The 21,863-nt window shown below is 33.9% G+C and overlaps 2 protein-coding genes across 32 annotated transcripts in view; both read right to left on the bottom strand.

The window, feature by feature from the left end:
* Positions 1-8,071, bottom strand: part of IMPG2 (interphotoreceptor matrix proteoglycan 2) — a 74,928-nt gene extending 66,857 nt beyond the window's left edge. For both annotated transcript variants that reach the window (XM_089910464.1, XM_022590585.3), the window contains exon 1: positions 7,426-8,071. In XM_089910464.1, coding sequence (XP_089766590.1) covers positions 7,426-7,852 — 427 coding nt within the window. In that variant the 5' untranslated portion in view covers positions 7,853-8,071. The remainder of the gene's footprint in view (positions 1-7,425) is intronic.
* Positions 8,072-10,421: 2,350 nt separating this feature from the next.
* The window catches only part of SENP7 (SUMO specific peptidase 7), a 172,213-nt gene continuing 160,771 nt past the window's right edge, over positions 10,422-21,863 (bottom strand). For 27 of the 30 annotated variants that reach the window (XM_089910473.1, XM_089910472.1, XM_089910468.1 and 24 more), the window contains 7 exons: positions 18,994-19,086; positions 18,242-18,366; positions 17,036-17,088; positions 15,307-15,350; positions 15,142-15,210; positions 14,332-14,482; positions 10,422-12,245 (listed from right to left, as the gene is read on the bottom strand). In XM_089910473.1, coding sequence (XP_089766599.1) covers positions 12,108-12,245; positions 14,332-14,482; positions 15,142-15,210; positions 15,307-15,350; positions 17,036-17,088; positions 18,242-18,366; positions 18,994-19,086 — 673 coding nt within the window. In that variant the 3' untranslated portion in view covers positions 10,422-12,107. The other 3 variants (XM_089910488.1, XM_089910489.1, XM_089910495.1) reach the window with 3 other exon arrangements.

Consider the following 21,863-nt stretch of genomic DNA (forward strand, 5'->3'; position numbering starts at 1 on the left):
ACAAAAATTAACTCAAAGTAGATCATAGACCTGAATGTAAAACCTAAAAATTATAAAATTTCTATCAGAAATAACAAGAGAAAGTCTTTGTGATTCTGAGCTAAGCAAATTTAGATCCAACACCAAAAGCAAGCATGATGCAAAAAAAAAAACTGATAGGGCTTCCCTGGTGGCGCAGTGGTTGAGAGTCCGCCTGCCGATGCACGGGACACAGGTTCGTGCCCCGGTCCGGGAAGATCCCACGTGCCGTGGAACGGCTGGGCCCGTGAGCCATGGCCGCTGAGCCTGCGCGTCCGGAGCCTGTGCTCCGCAACGGGAGAGGCCACAACAGTGAGAGGCCCGTGTAGCACAAAAAAAAAAAAAAAAAAACCAAAACAAAAAAAAACCTGATAAATTGGACTCTATCAAAATTTAAAACTTCTGTTCCTCAAAAGACATTGTTAAGAAAATAAAAAGACAAACCAAACATTGGAAGATAATTTATGCAACACATATATCTGACAAAGAACTGGTATTTGGAACACATAAAGAACTCTTACAACTCAATAATAAAACAAACAATCCAATTATTTTTTTAAAGGAGCAAAATATTCGAATAGACTCTTCACCAAAAAAGATATACAAATGGCAAATGAGCACATGAAAAAGTGCTCAACATCATTAGCCATCAAGAAAAGGCAAGTTAAAACCACAATAGATGTTATTTCATATCTACTAGAATGGTTACAGTTTAAAAGCACTGACTATACCAAGCGCTGCACAGATGTGGAAAAATTGGAATCCCAATATACAGCTGTTGGTACAACTACACTGGAAAACCGTTTTGGCAATTTCTTAAAAAGTTAAACATAGCGCTATCATGTGACCCACCCACTACACTCCTATTAACCAACAGATATAAAAAGCATATATTCACACAAAAAATTGTACAAAAACGTTCATGACAGCTTTCCTCGTAATCCCCAATAACTGAAAAGCACCCAAATATCCCAAGATGCAGTATATCCATAAAATGGAATAATACCCAACAGTAAATGGTAACAAACTACTGATACACAAAAAAAGCATGGATGAGTCTCAAAACAAACTGATTAAAAGAAGCTAGACAAAAAAAAAAGAGTAAACAGTATGAGGACATTGAAAATATGTAGAAAATGCAAACGATACATAGTAGAAAAAGTGTAGAAAATGCAAACGATACATAGTAATAGAAAGCAGATTAGTGGTTGCCTCAGCACTGAGGTCAAGGGAGGTGCTGAGGGAGGAAGGGATTATACAGGCACATGAGAAAATGTTTGGAGGTAATTGACAAATTCATTATCTTGATTGTAGTGATAACTTCAAGGATAAACACATTTGTCAAAACAAATCAAATTCTATGCTTTATGTGCAGTTTATAATCTACCAATGTATATACCCTAATAAAGCCACATATTTCTTTTTAACATCTTTATTGGAGTATAATTGCTTTACAATGGTGTGTTAGTTTCTGCTTTATAACAAAGTGAATCAGCTATACATATACATATATCCCCATATCTCCTCCCTCTTGCGTCCCCCTCTCACCCTCCCTATCCCACTCCTCTAGGTGGTCACAGAGCACCAAGTTGATCTCCCTGTGCTATGCAGCTGCTTCCCACTAGCTATCTATTTTACTTTTGGTAGTGTATGTATGTCAATGCCACTCTCACTTCGTCCCAGCTTACCGTTCCCCCTCCCTGTGTCCTCAAATCCATTCTGTACATCTGTGTCTTTATTCCTGTCCTGCCTCTAGGTTCTTCAGAAACATTTTTTTTTTTTTTAGATTCCATATATACATGCTAGCACACGGTATTCATTTTTCTCTTTCTGACTTACTTCACTCTGTATGACAGACTCTAGGTCCATCCACCTCACTACAAATAACTCAGTTTTGTTTCTTTATATGGCTGAGTAATATTCCATTGTATATATGTGCCACATCTTCTTTATCCATTCATCTGTCGATGGACGCTTAGGTTGCTTCCATGTCCTGGCTATTGTAAATAAAGCTGCAATGAACACTGTGGTACATGACTCTTTTTGAATTATGGTTTTCTCAGCATATATGCCCAGTGGTAGGATTGCTGGGTCATATGGTAGTTCTATTTTTAGTTTTTTAAGGAACCTCCATGCTATTCTCCATAGTGGCTGTACCAATCTACATTCCCACCAACAGTGCAAGAGGGTTCCCTTTTCTCCACACCCTCTCCAGCATTGATTGATTGTAGACTTTTTGATGATGGCCATTCTGACTGGTGTGAGGTGATACCTCATAGTAGTTTTGATTTGCATTTCTCTAATAATTAATGATGTTGAGCATTCTTTCATGTGTTTGTTGGCAATCTGTATATCTCCTTTGGAGAAATGTCTATTTAGGTCTTCTGCCTATTTTTGGATTGGGTTGTTTTTTTGATATTCAGCTGCATGAGCTGCTTGTAAATTCTGGAGACTAATCCTTTGTCAGCTGCTTCATTTGCAAATATTTTCTCCCATTCTGAGGGCTGTCTTTTCTTCTTGTTTATGGTTTCCTTTTAAAGCTATGTTTTAAAAGGTCCAACTACTAATACAATTTTTTAAAGGGGGATACTATTACTTCCTACTCCAAGCACCCTAAATATCTCTTTAATTTCACAAATGACTAGGTTAAATTCAGTTGCTTCTTGCTTAAATGGAGATATTTTTCAAGTGTGTTATACCAACTAGCAACTGATACCAAATTATCTATGAAGGAAAAATTGGGCAAACCATTACACTGAATTAGCTTGGTGGAAAAACCAAAGATTCCTGGTTGGACAGTGAGTGGATCTTTTCCTCCAATCTCAAAACAATTGGTTCTAAGGGCATAATCCAATTATCCCTTCCAAATCTCTTCCAAATCAAGACCTATGTTGAAATATTCATTTTTCCTAAATTTCAAAACATAACAAATAAAATATTTACTCTTTATCATGACAGTAACAGCTATATCAACATTGTTATAATCTTGATGTGCTGTGTCAATCATTTTAGCTTTGAGGTCCCTTTCCAATGATCTCATTCACAGAATCTGTATTTTAAAGTCAATTATTCAAGGAATGCTTTATTTTTCTTTTGGTTGGCTTCTTTTTCAATAGCGTCTCTTGAATGTATAAACACAAGGGCAAAGAAATGAAAAGGCATAATCATATTCCTTAAATGATTGGTTATTTCCTCTTCACTATTTAACCAGAAGCTATCTAGGTATTCTGGTATTCTTACCTATTTTAAAGTAATATTACATAAAAATCCAGGTAGTAGAAATCATATTTTGATATGTTACACACTCATTCTCATTCATCTTTAGTTCCATTTTCTCTTCCCACTCTCTTTGGAATTTCCCACTTCTGGCATATGCCCTACTCACAAAAGGCCAGGTCAATGGATTTCCATTTAAAAAGTAAAAGAAAAGTTTATTGCTTAGTAAGTTTGATAGTCCAAAATACAACCAAGAGATATAAATACACTCTGAAAAAATAAGTTCTAACATACTGTGCCACTTTAAGAAACTAAAAAATCAAACATATAAATATATGTAATATCTGATATTAAATTTTTTATATTAAAAGCATTTGCTTTGATAAGGAAGGAGGACAGAAAGGACAACATAGAGGAAAATAAAGAAGAAGACAAAGTAGCAGCTCAGACTGAAGGTTTATATAGCCCAGTCCCTGGAAAATAGTAAATGATCAATAAACATTTGTTGAATACATGCATGAATGAACAAGCCTGATTTCACTATCATTTCATTATCTATATCCACTTTAACTTACTAGCATCGCATCCATATTATGGCTTTTTATTGGCTCTTGAGCAGCAAAAAGCAAAGTCTGGGAATCCTTCAAATATCTAAGGGACATATTATGGTCAATTAACCAATTCTGGTTAGTAAATATAAGGAACAGAGAATGAATTAATATAATAAAAGGGTATGAGATCAAGGATAACACTGTTTAATTGAAAATAAAATAATTATGTAACAAACTAAATGGGAAAAGAATTTGAAAAAAGAATAGATGCATGTATAACTGAATCACTCTGCTGTACACCTGAAACTAACACAACATTATTAATCAACTATACTTCAATATAAAATAAAAAGTGTTCCAACAAACAAAAGTCCAGGACCAAATAGATTCACAGGCGAATTCTATCAAACGTTTAGAGAAGAGCTAACACCCGGCCTTCTGAAACTGTTCCAAAAAATTACAGAGGAACACTCCCAAGCTTTCTACGAGGCCACCATCATCACCCTGATATCAAAACCAGACAAAGATATCACAAAATAAGAAAATTACAGGCCAAAGCGCTGATGAACATGGACACAAAAATCCTCAACAGAATACTAGCAAACTGAACCCAACAACACATTAAAAGGATCATATGCCATGATCAAGTGGGATTTATCCCAGGGATGCAAGGATTCTTCAGTATATGCAAATCAAACAATGTGATACACCATATTAACAAACTGAAGAATAAAAACCATATGATCATCTCAATAGATGCAGAAAAAGCTTTTCACAAAATTCAACACTGATTTATGATAAAAACTCTCCAGAAAGTGGGCATAGAGGGAACCTACCTCAACATAATAAAAGCCATATACAACCAACCCACAGCAAACATCATTCTCAACAGTGAAAAACTGAAGCGTTTCCTCTAAGATCAGGAACAGGACAAGGATGTCCACTCTCACCACTATTATTCAACACAGTTTTGGAAGTCCTAGCCACAGCAATCACAGAAGAAAAAGAAATAAAAGGAATCCAAACTGGAAAAGAAGTAAAACTGTTGCTGTTTGCAGATGACATGATACTATACATAGAAAATGCTAAAGATGCCACCAGGAAACTGCTATAGCTAATCAATGAATTTGGTAAAGTTGCAGGTTACAAAATTAATGCACAGAAATCTCTTGCAATCCTAAACACTAACAATGAAAGATCAGAAAGAGAAATCAAGGAAACAATCCTATTTACCGTCACATCAAAAAGAATAAAATACCTAGGAATAAACCTACCTAAGGAGGCAAAAGACATGTACTCAGAAAACTATAAGATATTGATGAAAAAAATCAAAGATGACACAAACAGATGGAGAGATATAGCACGTTCTTGGATTGGAGGAATCAATATTGTGAAAATGACTGTACTGACCAAAGCAATCTACAGATTCAGTTCAATCCTTATCAAATTACCAATGGTATTTTTCACAGAATTAGAACAAAAAATTTCACAATTTGTATGGAAACACAAAAGACCCCAAATAGCCAAAGCAATCCTGAAAAAGAAAAATGGAGCTGGAAGAATCAGGCTCCCGGACTTCCGACTATACTACAAAGCTACAGTAATCAAGACAGTATGGTACAGGCACAAAAACAGAAATATAGATCAATGGAACAGGACAGAAAGCCCAGAGATAAACCCACATACCTGTGGTCAACTAATATATGACAAAGGAGGCAAGGATATACAATGGAGGAAAGACAGTCTCTTTAATAAGTGGTGCTGGGAAAACTGGACAGCTACATGTAAAAGAATGAAATTAGAACACTCCCTAACACCATACACAAAAATAAACTCAAAATGGATTAAAGACCTAAATGTAAAGCCGGACACTATAAAACTCTTAGAGGAAAAACTAGGCAAAACACTCTTTGACATAAATCGCAGCAAGATCTTTTTTGACCCAACTCCTAAAGTAATGAAAATAAAAATAGAAATGAACAAAAGGGAACTAATGAAACTTAAAAGCTTTTGCACTGCAAAGGAAGCCATAAACAAGATGAAAAGACAACCCTCAGAATGGGAAAAAATATTTGCAAACAAAGCAATGGACAAGGGATTAATCTCCAAAATATACAAACAGCTCATGAAGCTCAATATCAAAAAAACAAACAACCCAATCAAAAAATGGGTGGAAGACCTAAATGGACATTTCTCCAAAGAAGATATACAGATGGCCAACAAACACATGAAAAGATGCTCAACATCACTAATTATCAGAGAAATGCAAATCAAAACTACAATGAGGCATCACCTCACACCAGTCAGAATGGCCATCATCAAAAAATCTACAAAAATAAATGCTGGTGAGGGTGTGGAGAAAAGGGAACCCTCTTATACTGCTGGTGGGAATGTAAACTGATACAGCCACTATGGAGAACTGTATGGAGGTTCCTTAAAAAACTAAAAATAGAACTACCATATGACCTGGCAATCCCACTCCTGAGCATACACTTGGAGAAAACCATAATTCAAAAAGATACATGTACCACAATGTTCACTGCAGCACTATTTACAATAGCCAGGACATGGAAGCAACCTAAATGTCCATCAACAGAGGAATGTATAAAGAAGATGTCGTAGATATATATAGAATGGAACATTACTCAGCCATAAAATGGAATGAAATAGTGCCATCTGCAGAGACGTGGATGGACCTAGAGACTGTCATACAGAGTGAAGTAAGTCAGAAAGAGAAAAACAAATATCATATAATATTGCTTATATGTGGGATCTAGAAAAATGATACAGATGAACTTATTTACAAAGCAGAAATAGAGACACAGATGTAGAAAACAAATGTATGGACACCAAGGGGGAAGGGGGAGTGGGATGAATTGGGAGATTGGGATTGACACATATACATTACTATGTATAAAATAGATAACTAAGGAGAACCCACTGTATAGCACAGGAAACTCTACTCAACGCTCTGTGGTGACCTAAATGGGAAGGAAATCCAAAAAAGAGGGGATATATGTGTATGTATTGCTGATTCACTTTGCTGTACAGAAAAAACTAACACGACATTGTAAAGCAACTATACTCCAATAAAAACTAATTTTTAAAAATGAAAAAAATAAAATAAACTCCTAGTTTTGTTGCTTTAGGGTCCATTGTGAGAACTGCCACAATTTGAGAGGTAAAAAGTTTTGTGTATAACAACTAGAATAGCTTGAATCTGTAGAATGGCTAAACTATAAAATATAGAAATTGATCATATTTCCATATATATAAAATAACTAATTAGCCAAGTAGGTTAAGTATATCTTAGTTAATATCTTTTGTGGGTATATTTAGACAAATTACTGCAGAAGTAAAAGTTATAATTAATTTATCCAGAAACATAAACTGGTATTTTTGAAGTGCTTCAAAAATTTTAAACCATGTCCTCTCTTAAAATAATGTAAACTTTCCTCTGAAGCTGTATAAATACCATACTCTTAGCAAGTCTTTTCCATGGCTAGTAGACAGACAATATTTGGTTCAGTCTCTATCCAAAGCATCACGAATTTTGAACTATAATGTTCAAATACAACAACTGTTTTAGAACTATGTTTGAATTTTATCATAGAGCCCAAGGGTTTGAATGTTTGCTTACCTCGGACTTTAAAATATTTCACATGGTTTGCCACAGCCTCTGTAACATTTTCATCTGGGCAGGTTTTCACACCATTAGGAAACAGAGTAGATCGCTTTCTTCTGAGCAACCACTGTCTCTCAGTTTCTCTGTGGTCCATAGGTTGTTTCTTTTCGATAGACAGAGAAGAGTCTGTGGATTCTGAGTCAGTCAGGAGAAAAGAAACTGTACTCTTGGGTTCTTGGCTCTCTTCTAAAGATAAGTAGGTTTGTGCTACAGAGTGAAAGCATAAACAAAGCTTCTGACGATGAATGAAGACACAGAATGAAAGGTAACAAATGAAGAAAAACTGACATTTGCACCACATTTGGATTTTGAACTCAATGCTCGAATTATAGACATGTGTGCTTAAGGAGGGGAGAAGTAAAGCATTCAATTTTTTCTCCATTTAATTCCTAGTCCTTTATTTCAAGATTGTTAGTTATTGAAATCAAGTTAGTATTGAAATCAAGAGGAAAACCAGTATTATTGGAGAGATTTTCATACAGTTTAAATGAAGCAATATCAAAGACTAGAGTAATATTTGTTTCAATTTCTTACAGCAGTCATATCAAATAATGTTATTTTTAGAGAAAATATACTTCAGATCTAAAGATAAAAAATAATGTAGATTTTTAAATACCTGTTAATGATGGAAGGTTTCCTTCTATCAGGACAAATATCAGAATACCCAGAGAAATCTTCCCAAAATGAGGAAACATAATCATTTGAGCCAAAACCAAGAAAGAGGCCAAAATCCTTAATTGAGCACCCAAAGGCCTGAAACTTCCAGTAACAAATTTTTACAGAAAAGGTCTAATATTTAAACAGTTCATGTTCAAAAATTGACAACCATTCCAAAATCATTATAAATTGGCTAAATAAAAATGGTGTCCTTTCAAAGTACCTCTCACTTCTTTTCTGAAATAACCAGCATGCTATGAAAGCAGGAGAGATAAGCTAATTAGGACAGATGGGGAGAGACAATTTCTTTAATCTAGCCAGCTAAGCTCTTTATTAACACTCTCCTTGCCTTTAATAAGCACTCTACTTAAAAATGTTTCCAATAATAATAATAATGTTACACATATAATTCACTGAATTTTACAACTTTTCTCAATCTATTAGTCAAACCTGATAGATTCACATGTTCTCTGGGTTCTTCTACAACCTATGATTTTTAAGCATAAAACGCCCAGACTGACTATACCTGTCTATGTCCGAAATACAGAGCTACATACAAAATAAAGTTAGTTTTCTTGGTGCCGTTTCTTGTAAATTTCCCTCGATTAAAAAATTTGAAAATCTTTCACTGTAACCACTTACTTCTCCTTCCTTATCTATAAAATAGGATAGGAATAGTAAAGCTAACTCATGATAGAGATATTGTGAGCATTAAATTAGTTAACACACAGAAAATGCTTAGAAAAGTACCTGGCACCTACTAAGCACACAATATAAATGGTAGCTACATAATAATAGCTTTGTTGCTTAATTTGCTTTTACACATGAGGCCCAGTGTCTTTATCTACATGAGTAATTCTTAACCAAGAAAGGAAACTTTTTTTTATCTTTACCACAATGGGGGACCAGATAAAAATTTTGTATTAGGGCAGTTGTTTTTATCAAATAAATCTAGTAGAAAGGAATTAAATTAGTCAAAAACCCTGTGGAAGCTAGGATTTACTATCAAATAGCAATGAATTTGTATCTTATGTACCTCTGGTGAAGTTCTCTGGAAAAAAAAAAATGTTTTGTAAAGATCTAAAGCACATTTCTCTTCAGAATCCTAAACTAGCCCTGATCCTGATTTCTCCAGTTCCCAAAAGGGACGAACTCAGTTGTAAGAGAACAGACCACCTGGGTGGGTGCAAACCACACCAGTGTAAGAAAGCCTCATACACATAGAACCAAGTCTTTTAACAGCCCCTGGGCAAAGTTTGCAAATTTCCATAAGGACAAGGTTAGTTACAAGAGACTCTACAGAGGGAAGAAGGGGCCCAGGTTTTCCAAAAAAGTTTTAAAAAGTTCTGGTCAAGGAGGGCTTTGGCGTATGCATGTCTACTCACAGTTCTCCCAGTCCAGAGTTCAACAATTAGAGGTCATTTTCACAATGAAATATATATATATATCTATTCTATATATAGAGAGAGAGAGAATACAAATGACATTTCACATTCATTTTAGCTTAGTACTTTTCCAAAGAAATAGTATTGAAAGAAAGAAAACACAAGATAATTTCCTATTAAGAAAGGGCTTAAGCTTGGTGTTAAGCTAAAAGTAATTAAAGCATAAATTAATAACTATATGACTAAAAAGTAGGTGACAGTGGAAAGATGAGGATAGAATGTAGACTGGAATCAAATTAGAAAGGGCTCTGTATGATAAGTCTAGACCTATTTTCCCCCTAACACACACACACACAAAAGTTGATTTTAAGAGATATTAAACTTTTTCTTAAAAAAAAGAGCTACCATTTTTTTATCCCAAGAGTTGTGAGAAACAGTATTATCTTCTCTAAAAAGGCTTTCCCTGTCTAGTGACAACCCGCTTACTACCTCTCTACCACCTCTCACTATCTTCTCTCTCTCTCTCTCTCTCTCTCTCTCTCTCACACACACACACACACACACACACACACACACAAACCCGAAGGCTGAACACCCTCCTGTGCTCCCAAAAAACTCTATGATTGTTTCTAACAGGCATATTAAAACTGTTCATATGTCCATTTCTCCCATTAGACTATAAATGACTTAGGAATAAGAGCTGTCATTCCGTTTTTTCTACCTTGTACATTGCCTCCTAGTAGTAGATGCTCAAAAAATGTTCCCTGAACTATCAAAATTACCACATGTCTGCTAAAACAGAAAAATTAATCTAAGCATCAATTATATGACATGCACTGAGTAACATACAATTTAAAATCTATTTCTAAGAATGGCTCACATTTCTTAAGGAAAAAAATTACACCTCAATTTAATGAATTGGAAACATGTTTAATATAAAGTTGATATTCTCAAAGCATTATTTCCATATGAATTTAGGAAAATGAATTTTAAACAATCTTCAAAACATGGTAAAGAACAGAGGTGTCTTTGAAAAACATACAAACAAAAAAGTTAAGAAGTCACAAGGAGATGTATTAGATACTTGCTTTCCCAAAATTAGATATACAAAATAATTAAGTCATCTAAAAAATCCCCTCCCCCCACACAGAAATTGGGAATGAAGCATGTACTTATAACCATCTTTATAGGAAATCTCCAAAGGACAAATATCTTTAACAATATAAAGATGATGACAAGATTAACAGAAACTTAAGGACACTAAGGCTTAACTGACAACCTCAATTCACAAGATTTTGAAATAAAATGTTCCGACTTTTAGCTTCATCTTAAATAGCCTTTGCTTCACTGCTTTATATACAGTAACAGTGTAAATCTAAGAGATGCTTAAAACAGAAGATTAAAAAACATTTTTCTTGTCTGAGAAAATACAATATAATCATCCCCTCAAAATATTCATGATAACATTAGAAAGTTATGAAGTGTTTGTTTAATCATATGTAATACCACCATCATCACATCAATTCAGAACTGTTACCTGAACGTTTAACAAAAACTTATGCTCCATGGGGATCACATGTCCTTATAAAAATACAAAAGCAATGAGAGCAATCTGGCTTTTGCAGATGAATACTGGGTAAACAGCTATAAAATTATGTATTTAGTCCTAACGATTAATATAGAAGACTTTGAGGATTTTTTTTAATTAAAGTTATGAAGTCACCAATTTTATCTTCTATACTTACAGAAACTGTGTACATATATTCTGGGATGTCAGAATAGGACAGAAGTCAATATTTATATAGCTATACCTCAAATAAACTAAGTTGAGCTACATATACAATTTTTAAAAACCTATTTTTGATAGCTAAATTTTTCTTCCAAATTTCACTCTGAATGAATGAACTAAATTCTCAGATCCCCACACATGACATCAAAAGAAATGGAAAACAAACAACAATTAGAATAGAGTAATGGTTCCACTTAGCAACTGAGAAAAATAAGCTGCGCATTGAATGAGTGAATTTTTATCACCTTCCTAACATTATGTCTTCTCTCACACTATACAGAATGGATGCCGTAAATGGCATTTTCTGAAGCCTTGATACTAAATTCTTTAAAAAAAAAAATACACAGTATTCATATTGCATGCTTGAGCTGCAAAGAATAGAATTACAATATAATGTGACTTGTCAACGAAATTTGACAAGCACTGGGGCTGGCACCAGGGAGGACCTAACTCCCTTCAACTCCCAGTTATGTGGAAGTACAGATCACATAGTTTTATTATCTATAAAAACATTTCCACATTACATATGCTATTGCATAATCCAAGCATATTTAATCAGAAAAATATCAAATATTTATGAAATTTTAATTTCTATCTAATGACTTTATCTATATCACCCCCATTTCCACTCCATCTATGAGATCCTAAAAATTCTAATATTATATCTTATATATTTTAAATAATGTACAGTGACTTATAAAACTACTGCAAGTTATTTTCTTCTCTGTGAGCTGGCTAACACAAATGCTGATAAGCAGCTTTCCAGTAATCGTATAGAACATCTGTGTCATGTTTGTACAGATTAACTAGCTTCTGCTGCCCTTCTGTTGCTGTAAATGAAGTTTCAAAATGAGCTCTCGAATATCTTCCCGTTTGGTCTTTATTACATGACGAGGAAACCATTTCTCCAAATGAATTGGAAGCTCAAAGTTAACAATAGGATCCTAATGAGAGAAAAGACAGAGTGCAGTCACTTTAGCAGTATAATTCAAATTTGTTTTAAGCTCATTTTTATAAGAAATGAGAAATTGCTAACTTTTTTAAATAACAGCTTTACTGAGATATATTTCACATAACATACAATTTGCCTAAAGTATTCAACTGAATGATTTTCTGTATATTCAGAGTTGTGCAACCATCACCACAATCAATTTTAGAACATTTTCATTAAACTGCTAACTACTGAACATCAAAATTAAACACCATATGTTATGCTACAATGCATGTTTAAGTGAATTAGTGCAAAGAGAATTAGTAAACAGAGAATGATTCAGTACAATGCAGAACTCAGGCTGGTTTGAACACAATTTTTTCCAACATGTTAATATTTTGAAACTATTGAAACGAAGAGGAAGCCTTAGCAGTATATGAAGAATCTCACATAAAAAATAGAAAATCCTGCAGAAGTACCTTCTTTTAGTCCACGAAATAGCCAATTTAGTGGCTTAAGGAACTGATATATTTTCCATTATGTTAAGCTTAATAACGAAGTTGCAAGTTGCAACTGCAAAGACAATTCTGCCTGTGTTTAAAAAAATAAATGAGTAACTGCTGAATAAGACTACCCCTAGATCATGTTTACAAATTTGATGAAACTATTAGAAGCCAGATGTAAGAAGGACTTACATCTTAAAGAAGAAATTAAGAGTCCCAGAGTACAAAGCTGAAATGAAGGACTGACTGTGATTCTAGGGGCAAATCTCAGTGGAGATTTAACTGTGCAAGTGTTTTTATTAGAATTAAAATTGTATTTCTTATGGCCTAGTTACAAAGTTCCACAGGTTTTGAGTGGTCAACCTGAAACCTATTTTCTTCAATCCACACTCTGTTATATTAGTGCACAAATTTGTGAAACACAAGACTTAGTGTTCTGAGGTTTTCCCCCCAGCAATCTTAAGTGGTGCTACCACCTATATTAGAAGTATGTTCTACTGACTGAGGCTACATAAAGTAGAATTATATAACAGACTCAGACTATGTCATGTAATAAGGCACTTTGGATATCTAAAAACAAAATCACATCTCTTTGGAAAGAGTATTAGAAGGCCAGAACTGTCACCCTATAATGAAGTTCCAGTCTAGAATAAAAAAGGAAAAAAAAACAGCATAACATGTTTAGTGGTTTCCATAATGTGTACCATGTTCTACTGTATATTATCAATCCTCCCCAATTATACCAAAAGTTATAACTGCATACTGTAACCCTCATGCTTTGAAAGTACCTTTAAGGATTCTCCAAACAAGCTTCTGGTCAAAAATACCTTTTGCTATACCCATCTTCATAAATAATACTCGTTATGACTGAAGTAATGAGCTAACAGTTCAAAAAGCAGAATGATCCCTTGCTATTTAAAATTTCTTTTTAACGTTGCTACAGTTCCTATAGAGTCTCTGATGAGCTAGAAAATAATACCCATACTTCTCATTGTACTTATGTATTTTATGGTTTTCTGAGCTTCTTCAATACACAAGTCTTTTAGTTTTGAAAATTTTTCTTCAAATTTGTGTCTGCCTTATTTTCTCTCTCCACCCCTAATCCTTCTGCAACTCCAATTACATGTAAATTAGACTTTTTGACTGTATCACACTTGTCTCTTATGCTCTGTTCTCTTCTTTACATTCTTTTTCCTCTCTGAGCTACAGTGAGATACTTTCTATTGTCCTTTTTTAAAGTTCCCTTATCTGTCTTCTGCTTTATTCAGTCTGCTATCAAATCCATACAGTAAGTTCTTAATTTCAGATATATCATTATGCATTTTCAGTTTGAGAATGTCCACTTGACTTTTTTTTTTAGCAGATTCCATTTTCATCCATTTTGTTTATCTTTGACTATTTTCTCCAACATATTTATCAAATCATTTTAAAGTTTTTATCTTCTAACTCCAATATCTGGGTTATATATGGTTCTATGCCTTTTTTTTTCTTATTTCTTGATTACCTCTAACATTTTCCTGCTTCTTTGCTTGCCCAGTAATTTGTGATTATATGCTGGTAACTGTGAATAAAAAACGTATTTATGTCTTTACATACCTTAAAGAAGCTTTCCACATATTGCAGTAAATATACTCCACAATCACTGCTATTATCTTGTTTAGGAACTTTAGGACATAGGTCCACCATGTTTGTTTTGCTGAATTCACGATGAGTTTTTCGTTTAACTTCCCACTCTACCTCTAAATACCTTAAATCATCAAAAAGTAGAGTGACTCGAGTAGAAATTTCTTTACTATTATGCAACAATTTCACAAAAATGGAAAAACATTTGCTGCCAAATATATTGCCTCCAGCCACATTTCAAAAGACTTAAACCTTAAGAGCACAAATTATAATATGAGGCTTCAAAAGTGCTACTTTAAATAAAATCATCTGAGTTTCAAACTAAAAGCCAGACTTTTTTCAACAACTCAACTTTCACAAATCATATACATAAGTCACTTATATTACAAAGTAAACTAAACAAATTATTTTTAAACTTTAGTTGCTAGTTTTTTCCAGATCTTGTAGGAAATTTAAAAATTACAAACACACATGCAAACACAAAATAAGAATGTGAAAGAGTTCTTATTTTTTTCTAAAGTGTTAACTTTTGACAACCACTAATATTTGCAATGCTCCTTTGTAAAATTATGTCTTTTGTTCAACTGTGAATACAAATTCCAAATTTACTTTTGATATAATCCTTGAGAAATATTTTACACATAATGGGGATATTTGTTATTAATTAGATTTACAGGCCTCATCTAAATAAATAATAAAATATAATTCCTGATATAATCTTTTCAGTAATTCTTAAGGCAACTTAAAAATTATTGAGATTTTAGTAAAATTGTCATTACTTACTCTCGTAAATTCTGGACTGTGTTTTGTACAGAAGCAGCTTTCAAGGAGTCTAGTATGAGAATGCATGGCCTATGAAAATCACAGGAAGAAATCAAGATGTATATATTCGTATATGAAGTAAACCTATGTATCTGAAAAGACTCTATTATTATAGCATGTACATACCTTTTACACATTTTCTTTGGTACTGACATATTCATCTCAGGACTCTGAAATAACATGAATTTTTACGACTTTGCAATTAAAGCTAGTGTGAATAAATTAATATTCAGTTACTCTTTAAAATGTTTCAAATAGGGACTTCCCCGGTGGCACAGTGGCTAAGACTCTGTGTTCCCAATGCAGGGGGCCTGGGTTCGATCCCTGGTCAGGGAACTAGATCCCACATGCATGCCGCAACTAAGAGTTTGCATGCCACAACTAAGGAGCCCGTGTGCCGCAACTAAGGAGCCAGCAAGCCACAACTAAGGAGCCCTCAAACCACAACTAAGGAGCCCTCAATCCACAACTAAGGAGCCCACCTGCCACAACTAAGGAGCCAATGAGCCATAACTAAGGAGCCCACAAGCTGCAACTAAGGAGCCCACGAGCTGCAACTAAGACCCAGCAAAACCGAATAAATAAATTTAAAAAAAAAAAGAAATAGAAAATGTTTCAAATAACTTTAAAATTAAAATTTCAAATAAGAGTTCTTTTCATAATCCAAAGTGAGCCAACTTCATTTTTTTTTAATTTATAGATTTCTTTTCTTATACTGGTGAAACAGTAGTTTATGCACTTTTACATGTGACCTCAAGAAGTTATGGAGCTTTAACATGGTCTAAAAAACAACATGGAACTTGAATTACTTCTATTCAGAGTTGCCATCTTAAGCAAAGATGAAGAAGTTAACTGAACCTGTCCTTATACACATTCTCTTAACTCAGTATATGATATCAATAGAGACAGACTTCTTCCCTTTGAAGCATAAGAAGCAGATTATTAATGTATACTAAGGGACAAGAGATGGGGTATTTTGTTATTTTTGTTGATAAATTTAAGAATCAATAGATCAAACTTTCTTTAATATGCAGAACTTCTCAGCACCTTTATTATTCTAATATAACAGTGAATCTCTAAGAGAGGAATAGGACACAGGGTTTACCCAACTTAACTGACCTTAGAATCCTTTTTATCATAAACTGCATCTTAGAACAAGTATTCCATGGAACCCAATTTGGGAAACCTGGCTCTAGAGGCAAGAAGGAACTCCCCTATTCTGCCGCTGTGACATCAGAAAAGGAAACCTCCTTCCTTCTGCCCACCCTGTACCAGTGACAGTAAAGACACAGGCCTATGCCAGCGAGGCTGCTGCTATCTGCATGTATTAAAAAATAATTAGGTGTCTACCTTAATCAATTAAGATACCAAATCTAGACCATGAGTATCAGTTTATAGGTCCATTTAAAGAAAAGTTAACAGTAACTATCTTAGCCTCAGAAGTCGTATGGACTGACCATGAGTCTACTTTGAATGATTTATACCAACAATTTATAATAATAGAAAGTGGAATATAAAATATAGGTAATTAATTACTCTGAGTGCAAAAACTGATGACATAATGAAGAATAAAAGTACATTTTTCCATAGAAACTGAAAAAGTAGTCGACCAAGATGATCAGATAAACTATAAACAAACCTAGGGAGTTAAAGTAAGCTAAACAGATGCAAAAAGAATAATTTCTCTTGTTCTCTTTACTACCCCAATGAAATATTCCAAAGAATCATAAAACAGCATAATTTAATTATGGTACACCAATATCCATCATAGCCCACCTAGCTATGCCCTATTTTCCAGATAAAATTGTTATATTCATGAGATTTCCTTCCTTCACATTTATAAAAACACACTTACTTGAGAATCTTCTGTACCCAAGGATAGTGCTGAAGAAGTATGCAGATCATTATCTAGTTGGAAATAACAAAACAGTTATGTGTGTTTATTTTATGTCTAATACAAAGTATTTAGATAAGTTTAAATTGTAATTTGTATGCATAGTAGTAATTAAATGGAAAAAATACCTGGGAACTATTTAATTTTTTTTTATGGTTAATGTTACAAAAAAATTCAATCGATGGATAAAACTGACAATGCTTAATTGGCTGTCATCACACAATACACACACCCCAGAGCCAAAACTTGAAATACCAGTTAGCTGGGGCCAGTTTCCTGTAAAAAGACAATCTTCATAGATTGCTTACTTATCAAAATCTCTGCTGTTTTAATGTGGAGGAGGGTTAATTTGCCTAGTAATAATTCTTCTAACATATGATCATAGAGTGTTGCATAAATACACTTTTGCAGCATAGGAGGATTAGACAAAATAGAAAGTAATCAGTTGCTTTATCAGTCTTTCTTTCTCCCCCACAAGAGATAGGTTTTGGCCAGTATTAACGGTAATGGCTATTATTAATTCTGCTTGCTGCTTAGGCTACAGCTATAAAATACAATTCGATTTTTTTTTCTCAAAGAAAGTAGGCTTATTTGCTTACTTAAGATTTGGGTTGTAACATAAGAAAAATCATGGAAGAATTATAAGAGACCCGCAATTACCTAGCCAAATTACTAGTGTCAAAAGGAATTGTGCTGATTTATATTAAGAAAAAGAAAAGGGCTTCCCTGGTGGCGCAGTGGCTGGGAGTCCGCCTGCCGATGCAGGGGACGCGGGTTCGTGCCCTGGTCCGGGAGGATCCCACGTGCCGCGGAGCGGCTGGGCCCGTGAGCCATGGCCGCCGAGCCTGCACGTCCGGAGCCTGTGCTCCGCAACGGGAGAGGCCACAGCAGTGAGAGGCCCGCGTACCACAAAAAAAAAAAAAAAAAAAAAAAAAGGGAGATTTCAATCTATGCCTTGAATTCTTAGAAAGATTATTTTATAAAAGATTTATAAAATAAGATTTATAAAATATTTATAAAAATAATTTATAAAAAATTTCAGACATTTCTTCTAATAAACTAAATGATAAGGAATAATTATACTATCCTTTAACTTCATATTGTTCTCTATAATCATTTTACTGTTGCCAACATTATTAAAAACACCATCCACATTAAGTTTATCACCTATTGTTTTGTTGTCATGTTGGGACTGCTGAGCCTGGGAGTGCTGGGATATAGTTTGTGGAAAATCTTCATACACAGCTTCTTCTAACCATGGAAAACAAATGACTGCAAGATACCAGTGAGACCTGTTGAAAAAGAAATATAATCTTAATAACACAAAATCTAAACAATGTAGAAGAATACGTTCTAGAACTATAGCTGAGAAGGTGGGTATAACAAACATCAATTTTGAAGAAGTCCACTGTAGTATCTGAACACGATTTCAAAACTAATTTAAAAAGCACTAAGACTTCTTAGGATAAAATCTGAGTAAGTCAAACTCATTTACTTTTATATAATTAGTGTTTCCTGTTGAGAATCTGCTTTAATAAACAAACAGACTTATAGCATCACCTTTTTTCTGTTAGTGCTTAAAGAGCTTGTTCTCTTAAATATTTGAAAATTTATCCTAAATGCTTTTGATTGTTTTGTTTAGAAAATCTTTTCTTGAGTCCCACCTCAAAATAAACTGAATGTCTAAGTCATTATAGTCTTGTGGGCATTTGTCATTTTTTTCCCCCACTATTTACAATATAAGTACCGTCAAACCAAAATCCAAGATAAACTCATTATTTTAGCTAGTTCTTTAGAAAAAAATTAAAAATAATACCTGGGTTTATCTACCCATACTTTTTACTGATTATTAATCTAAAAATGCACAAAGTATGTTTCTGTATTCTCCGATTTTTTTTTAAATAATCTGAAATACTCACGACTCATTTACAGGCACAAAGATGTAATCTTTATTAAAGATGTTTATGTGACGAGTCCATGTTCTTACTCTCTTATGTCTTCTCTGAGCCATTCTGGGAACAAAAAGATAGACATATTTGATACATTAAAAATTTAAGATAAGGCTTTCAGGGGTCTTTTTTATACACTGAAAAATGCTAGCTTTAGTTTATTTAACCATCTTCTTCAAGGTACATAATATTTAACAGACTAGAAAATTATCTCATTTTATTAACTCCTGGCTGTTTTTAAATATGATCACTATTTATAAACAATAAAGTATGGATAAAAGAAAGGCAGCAATTCATAAAATGCTTTACAGATTCCAAAAGTGCCTCAGCAACTGAATATAAATAGCTATACCTATTTATTCTATTTAGTTCCACCTGGGCTGATATAAAATATTATCATTAAACCTTAACAGAATTGTCTAAATGTTATATCTGTGATAAGGGAGGTGTTAAAACTTAATGGAAGAGGAGGGATGAGGTATATAGTCTTAGATTTTTAAAGATGAGACTCATCTCCCTTTATTTCATTTATAAGAATATTATAGAACAATGAGTTAAGCATACCCATTATCCATCCTAAGAACAAATAATGAAAATCACTCACACTGCCCTAAAAGGATTTACAAAATAATGAAGGCAGAAAAAGACTACAACAAATAATTAAAATATAAGTGTCATAAAGGATACAAAGGAATTATGGTGATGGCATCTAGGAAAAACATGAAGAAAAGGGTTGGGACACATGAATAATAATTCCTTTTCTTTACCTCATTAGGGAAGTTAAAGAAGGAAGATATCAAACCAAGTTTGGATGTCAAAAAAGGTTCTAGGAAAGGGATAGCATTTCACAGTGGCATAAAGGAGATGGTGATATGTGACTTCTGGCTCAGTCCCACGAAGGACCTCTTTTTAGTCAGAAAATTAAACAAATCGTCAAGTTCTTATACATTTACATACCAAGTAACACAGGAAACAGACATCTTTGCCCTATCCCTGTCCATGTGAATATCTAACCAAACTCAAAGGAGTAGACATTGGGAGTAAGATGGGGCTAAAAGATGAGGTAGGAATTAGTCACTATGCAAAAGATTAACTTCATAAAATAATGAGTCATATGTTTACCAAATTTTCTTATTTCAAAATGACCCAACCATTACAATGATTATAAATTATTATTTTTACCTAGTGCAGAGTCTCTTAATTTGTTTTCCGTCTGAAAGATCTTAAGGATAGACACCTGGTTTTCTTTTGTCTTGTTATGTTGCTGTTTGATAGATTTCCTGACTATGCTAACCTTATTTGATTGGGAATACATTAGATATTGGATGGGACAAGGATGACAGGAGAGAATACGGGGGCCGCAATATAATCGCTTATTCTCTGTTCCTAACTGCATGGAAAATCCTCAACTAATGTCTAACAGTTCTTTCCCCATTCAATAACATACATTATTATCTTTTATTATGAGTTCCTAGTATGTTCTAAGAACTGAGCAAAATGCACCAGGCATAGAGTAGAAAATAAGACAGATGAAGTCCCTGACCTCATGGAGCTTGTATTTTAGAATAAGAAACAGAAAATGAACAAACAAAAAAATGATTAGAGATCATGTTGTAAAATAAATTTAAAAGTGCCAGAAGAAGAAATTTCTGTCAGAAAACAGGAAAGAGCTTAAGCATATTTGAAAACTGAAAGGAGGTAGGCTGAGCTGAAGTGTTATAAATGAGGGGAGAGAATGCTGCGAGATGAGTTTAGGGACATGGACAGAAGCAGATCTTGCAGGATCTCATAAACCACAGTAATGACTTTGTGAATCATTTAGTCTGCTATTTCCTAACACTAGCAGTTTGAGCTTCCTGTAGGATTTACTGGCCATAAATTATGCTTTGTATCCCTTGTCACTTTGCTTCTGGGTTCTTTTTCTTTTTTAACCGATGTAGGGATTCTTTGTGTGAATACTAATTGTATACATATCAGGCTAAGCATTAGTATGAGTATTTGTGTGTGTGTATATGTATGTATGTGTTCATATGTATATGTGTATGTGTGTATATAAATATATATTATGCATAAGATACATATAAGATCTATCTTACACTGGAAGATGCCACTCATCTAACTCAGTTCTGTATTATGTTTATATATGATCATTCATACAACATCTAAATTTTTTCTAATTTTTTTAATTAAAAAATTTTTTTTAATACAGCAGAATCTACCTTTTCATTTCCTGTTTCTACGTGGGTATGCCAAATGCATAATCTCCACACTGACTAGTAATCTTAAAACAAAATGTGGGATTAAGTGCATGGTGCCAACCATCTGTTTCTATACTCATAAAATAGAAGAGGAGGGCATCAGAAATGTTAAATATCAAATTTATTTAATAAATCTTCCCCTTCCATATATCCCTCTCCATTAACCCTGATTATCAGGAATATTTTCAGATTGTGATTTTCTCCTTAGTTGACCCTGGCAGGCCTTGTCTACCAGCACAAATTCCAAATCCATAAAGACACTCAAAATATAGATGACTACACATCTCAGTTTGTATAGGGCAGCCCCAGTATACATGGGTTGCCCAGCGTAGCTATTAATAAAGCCTCCTTTTATTCTCTCAAGTGTCCCAATTTAGGCCATAAATTATATAGTTGCAATACTAAAAACAACAGACAAAGCTTGAACTTTGAAACTGGAAAGCTATATCCCACTTCGGATAACTTATCTAACTTCTTTAAGCTTCAATTCATAACAATAATGGCATTATGTCATAAGACTACTGTAGAATCAAACAAAATAACTTTATGTTCACTGCCATGGCTCCAAGCAGGTACTCAATA

Source organism: Delphinapterus leucas, chromosome 4 (genome assembly GCF_059928025.1).
Source record: "Delphinapterus leucas isolate spDelLeu-1000000601 "Yukka" chromosome 4, BTC_Dleu_Yukka2, whole genome shotgun sequence".
In the NCBI taxonomy this organism is placed as follows: domain Eukaryota; kingdom Metazoa; phylum Chordata; class Mammalia; order Artiodactyla; family Monodontidae; genus Delphinapterus; species Delphinapterus leucas.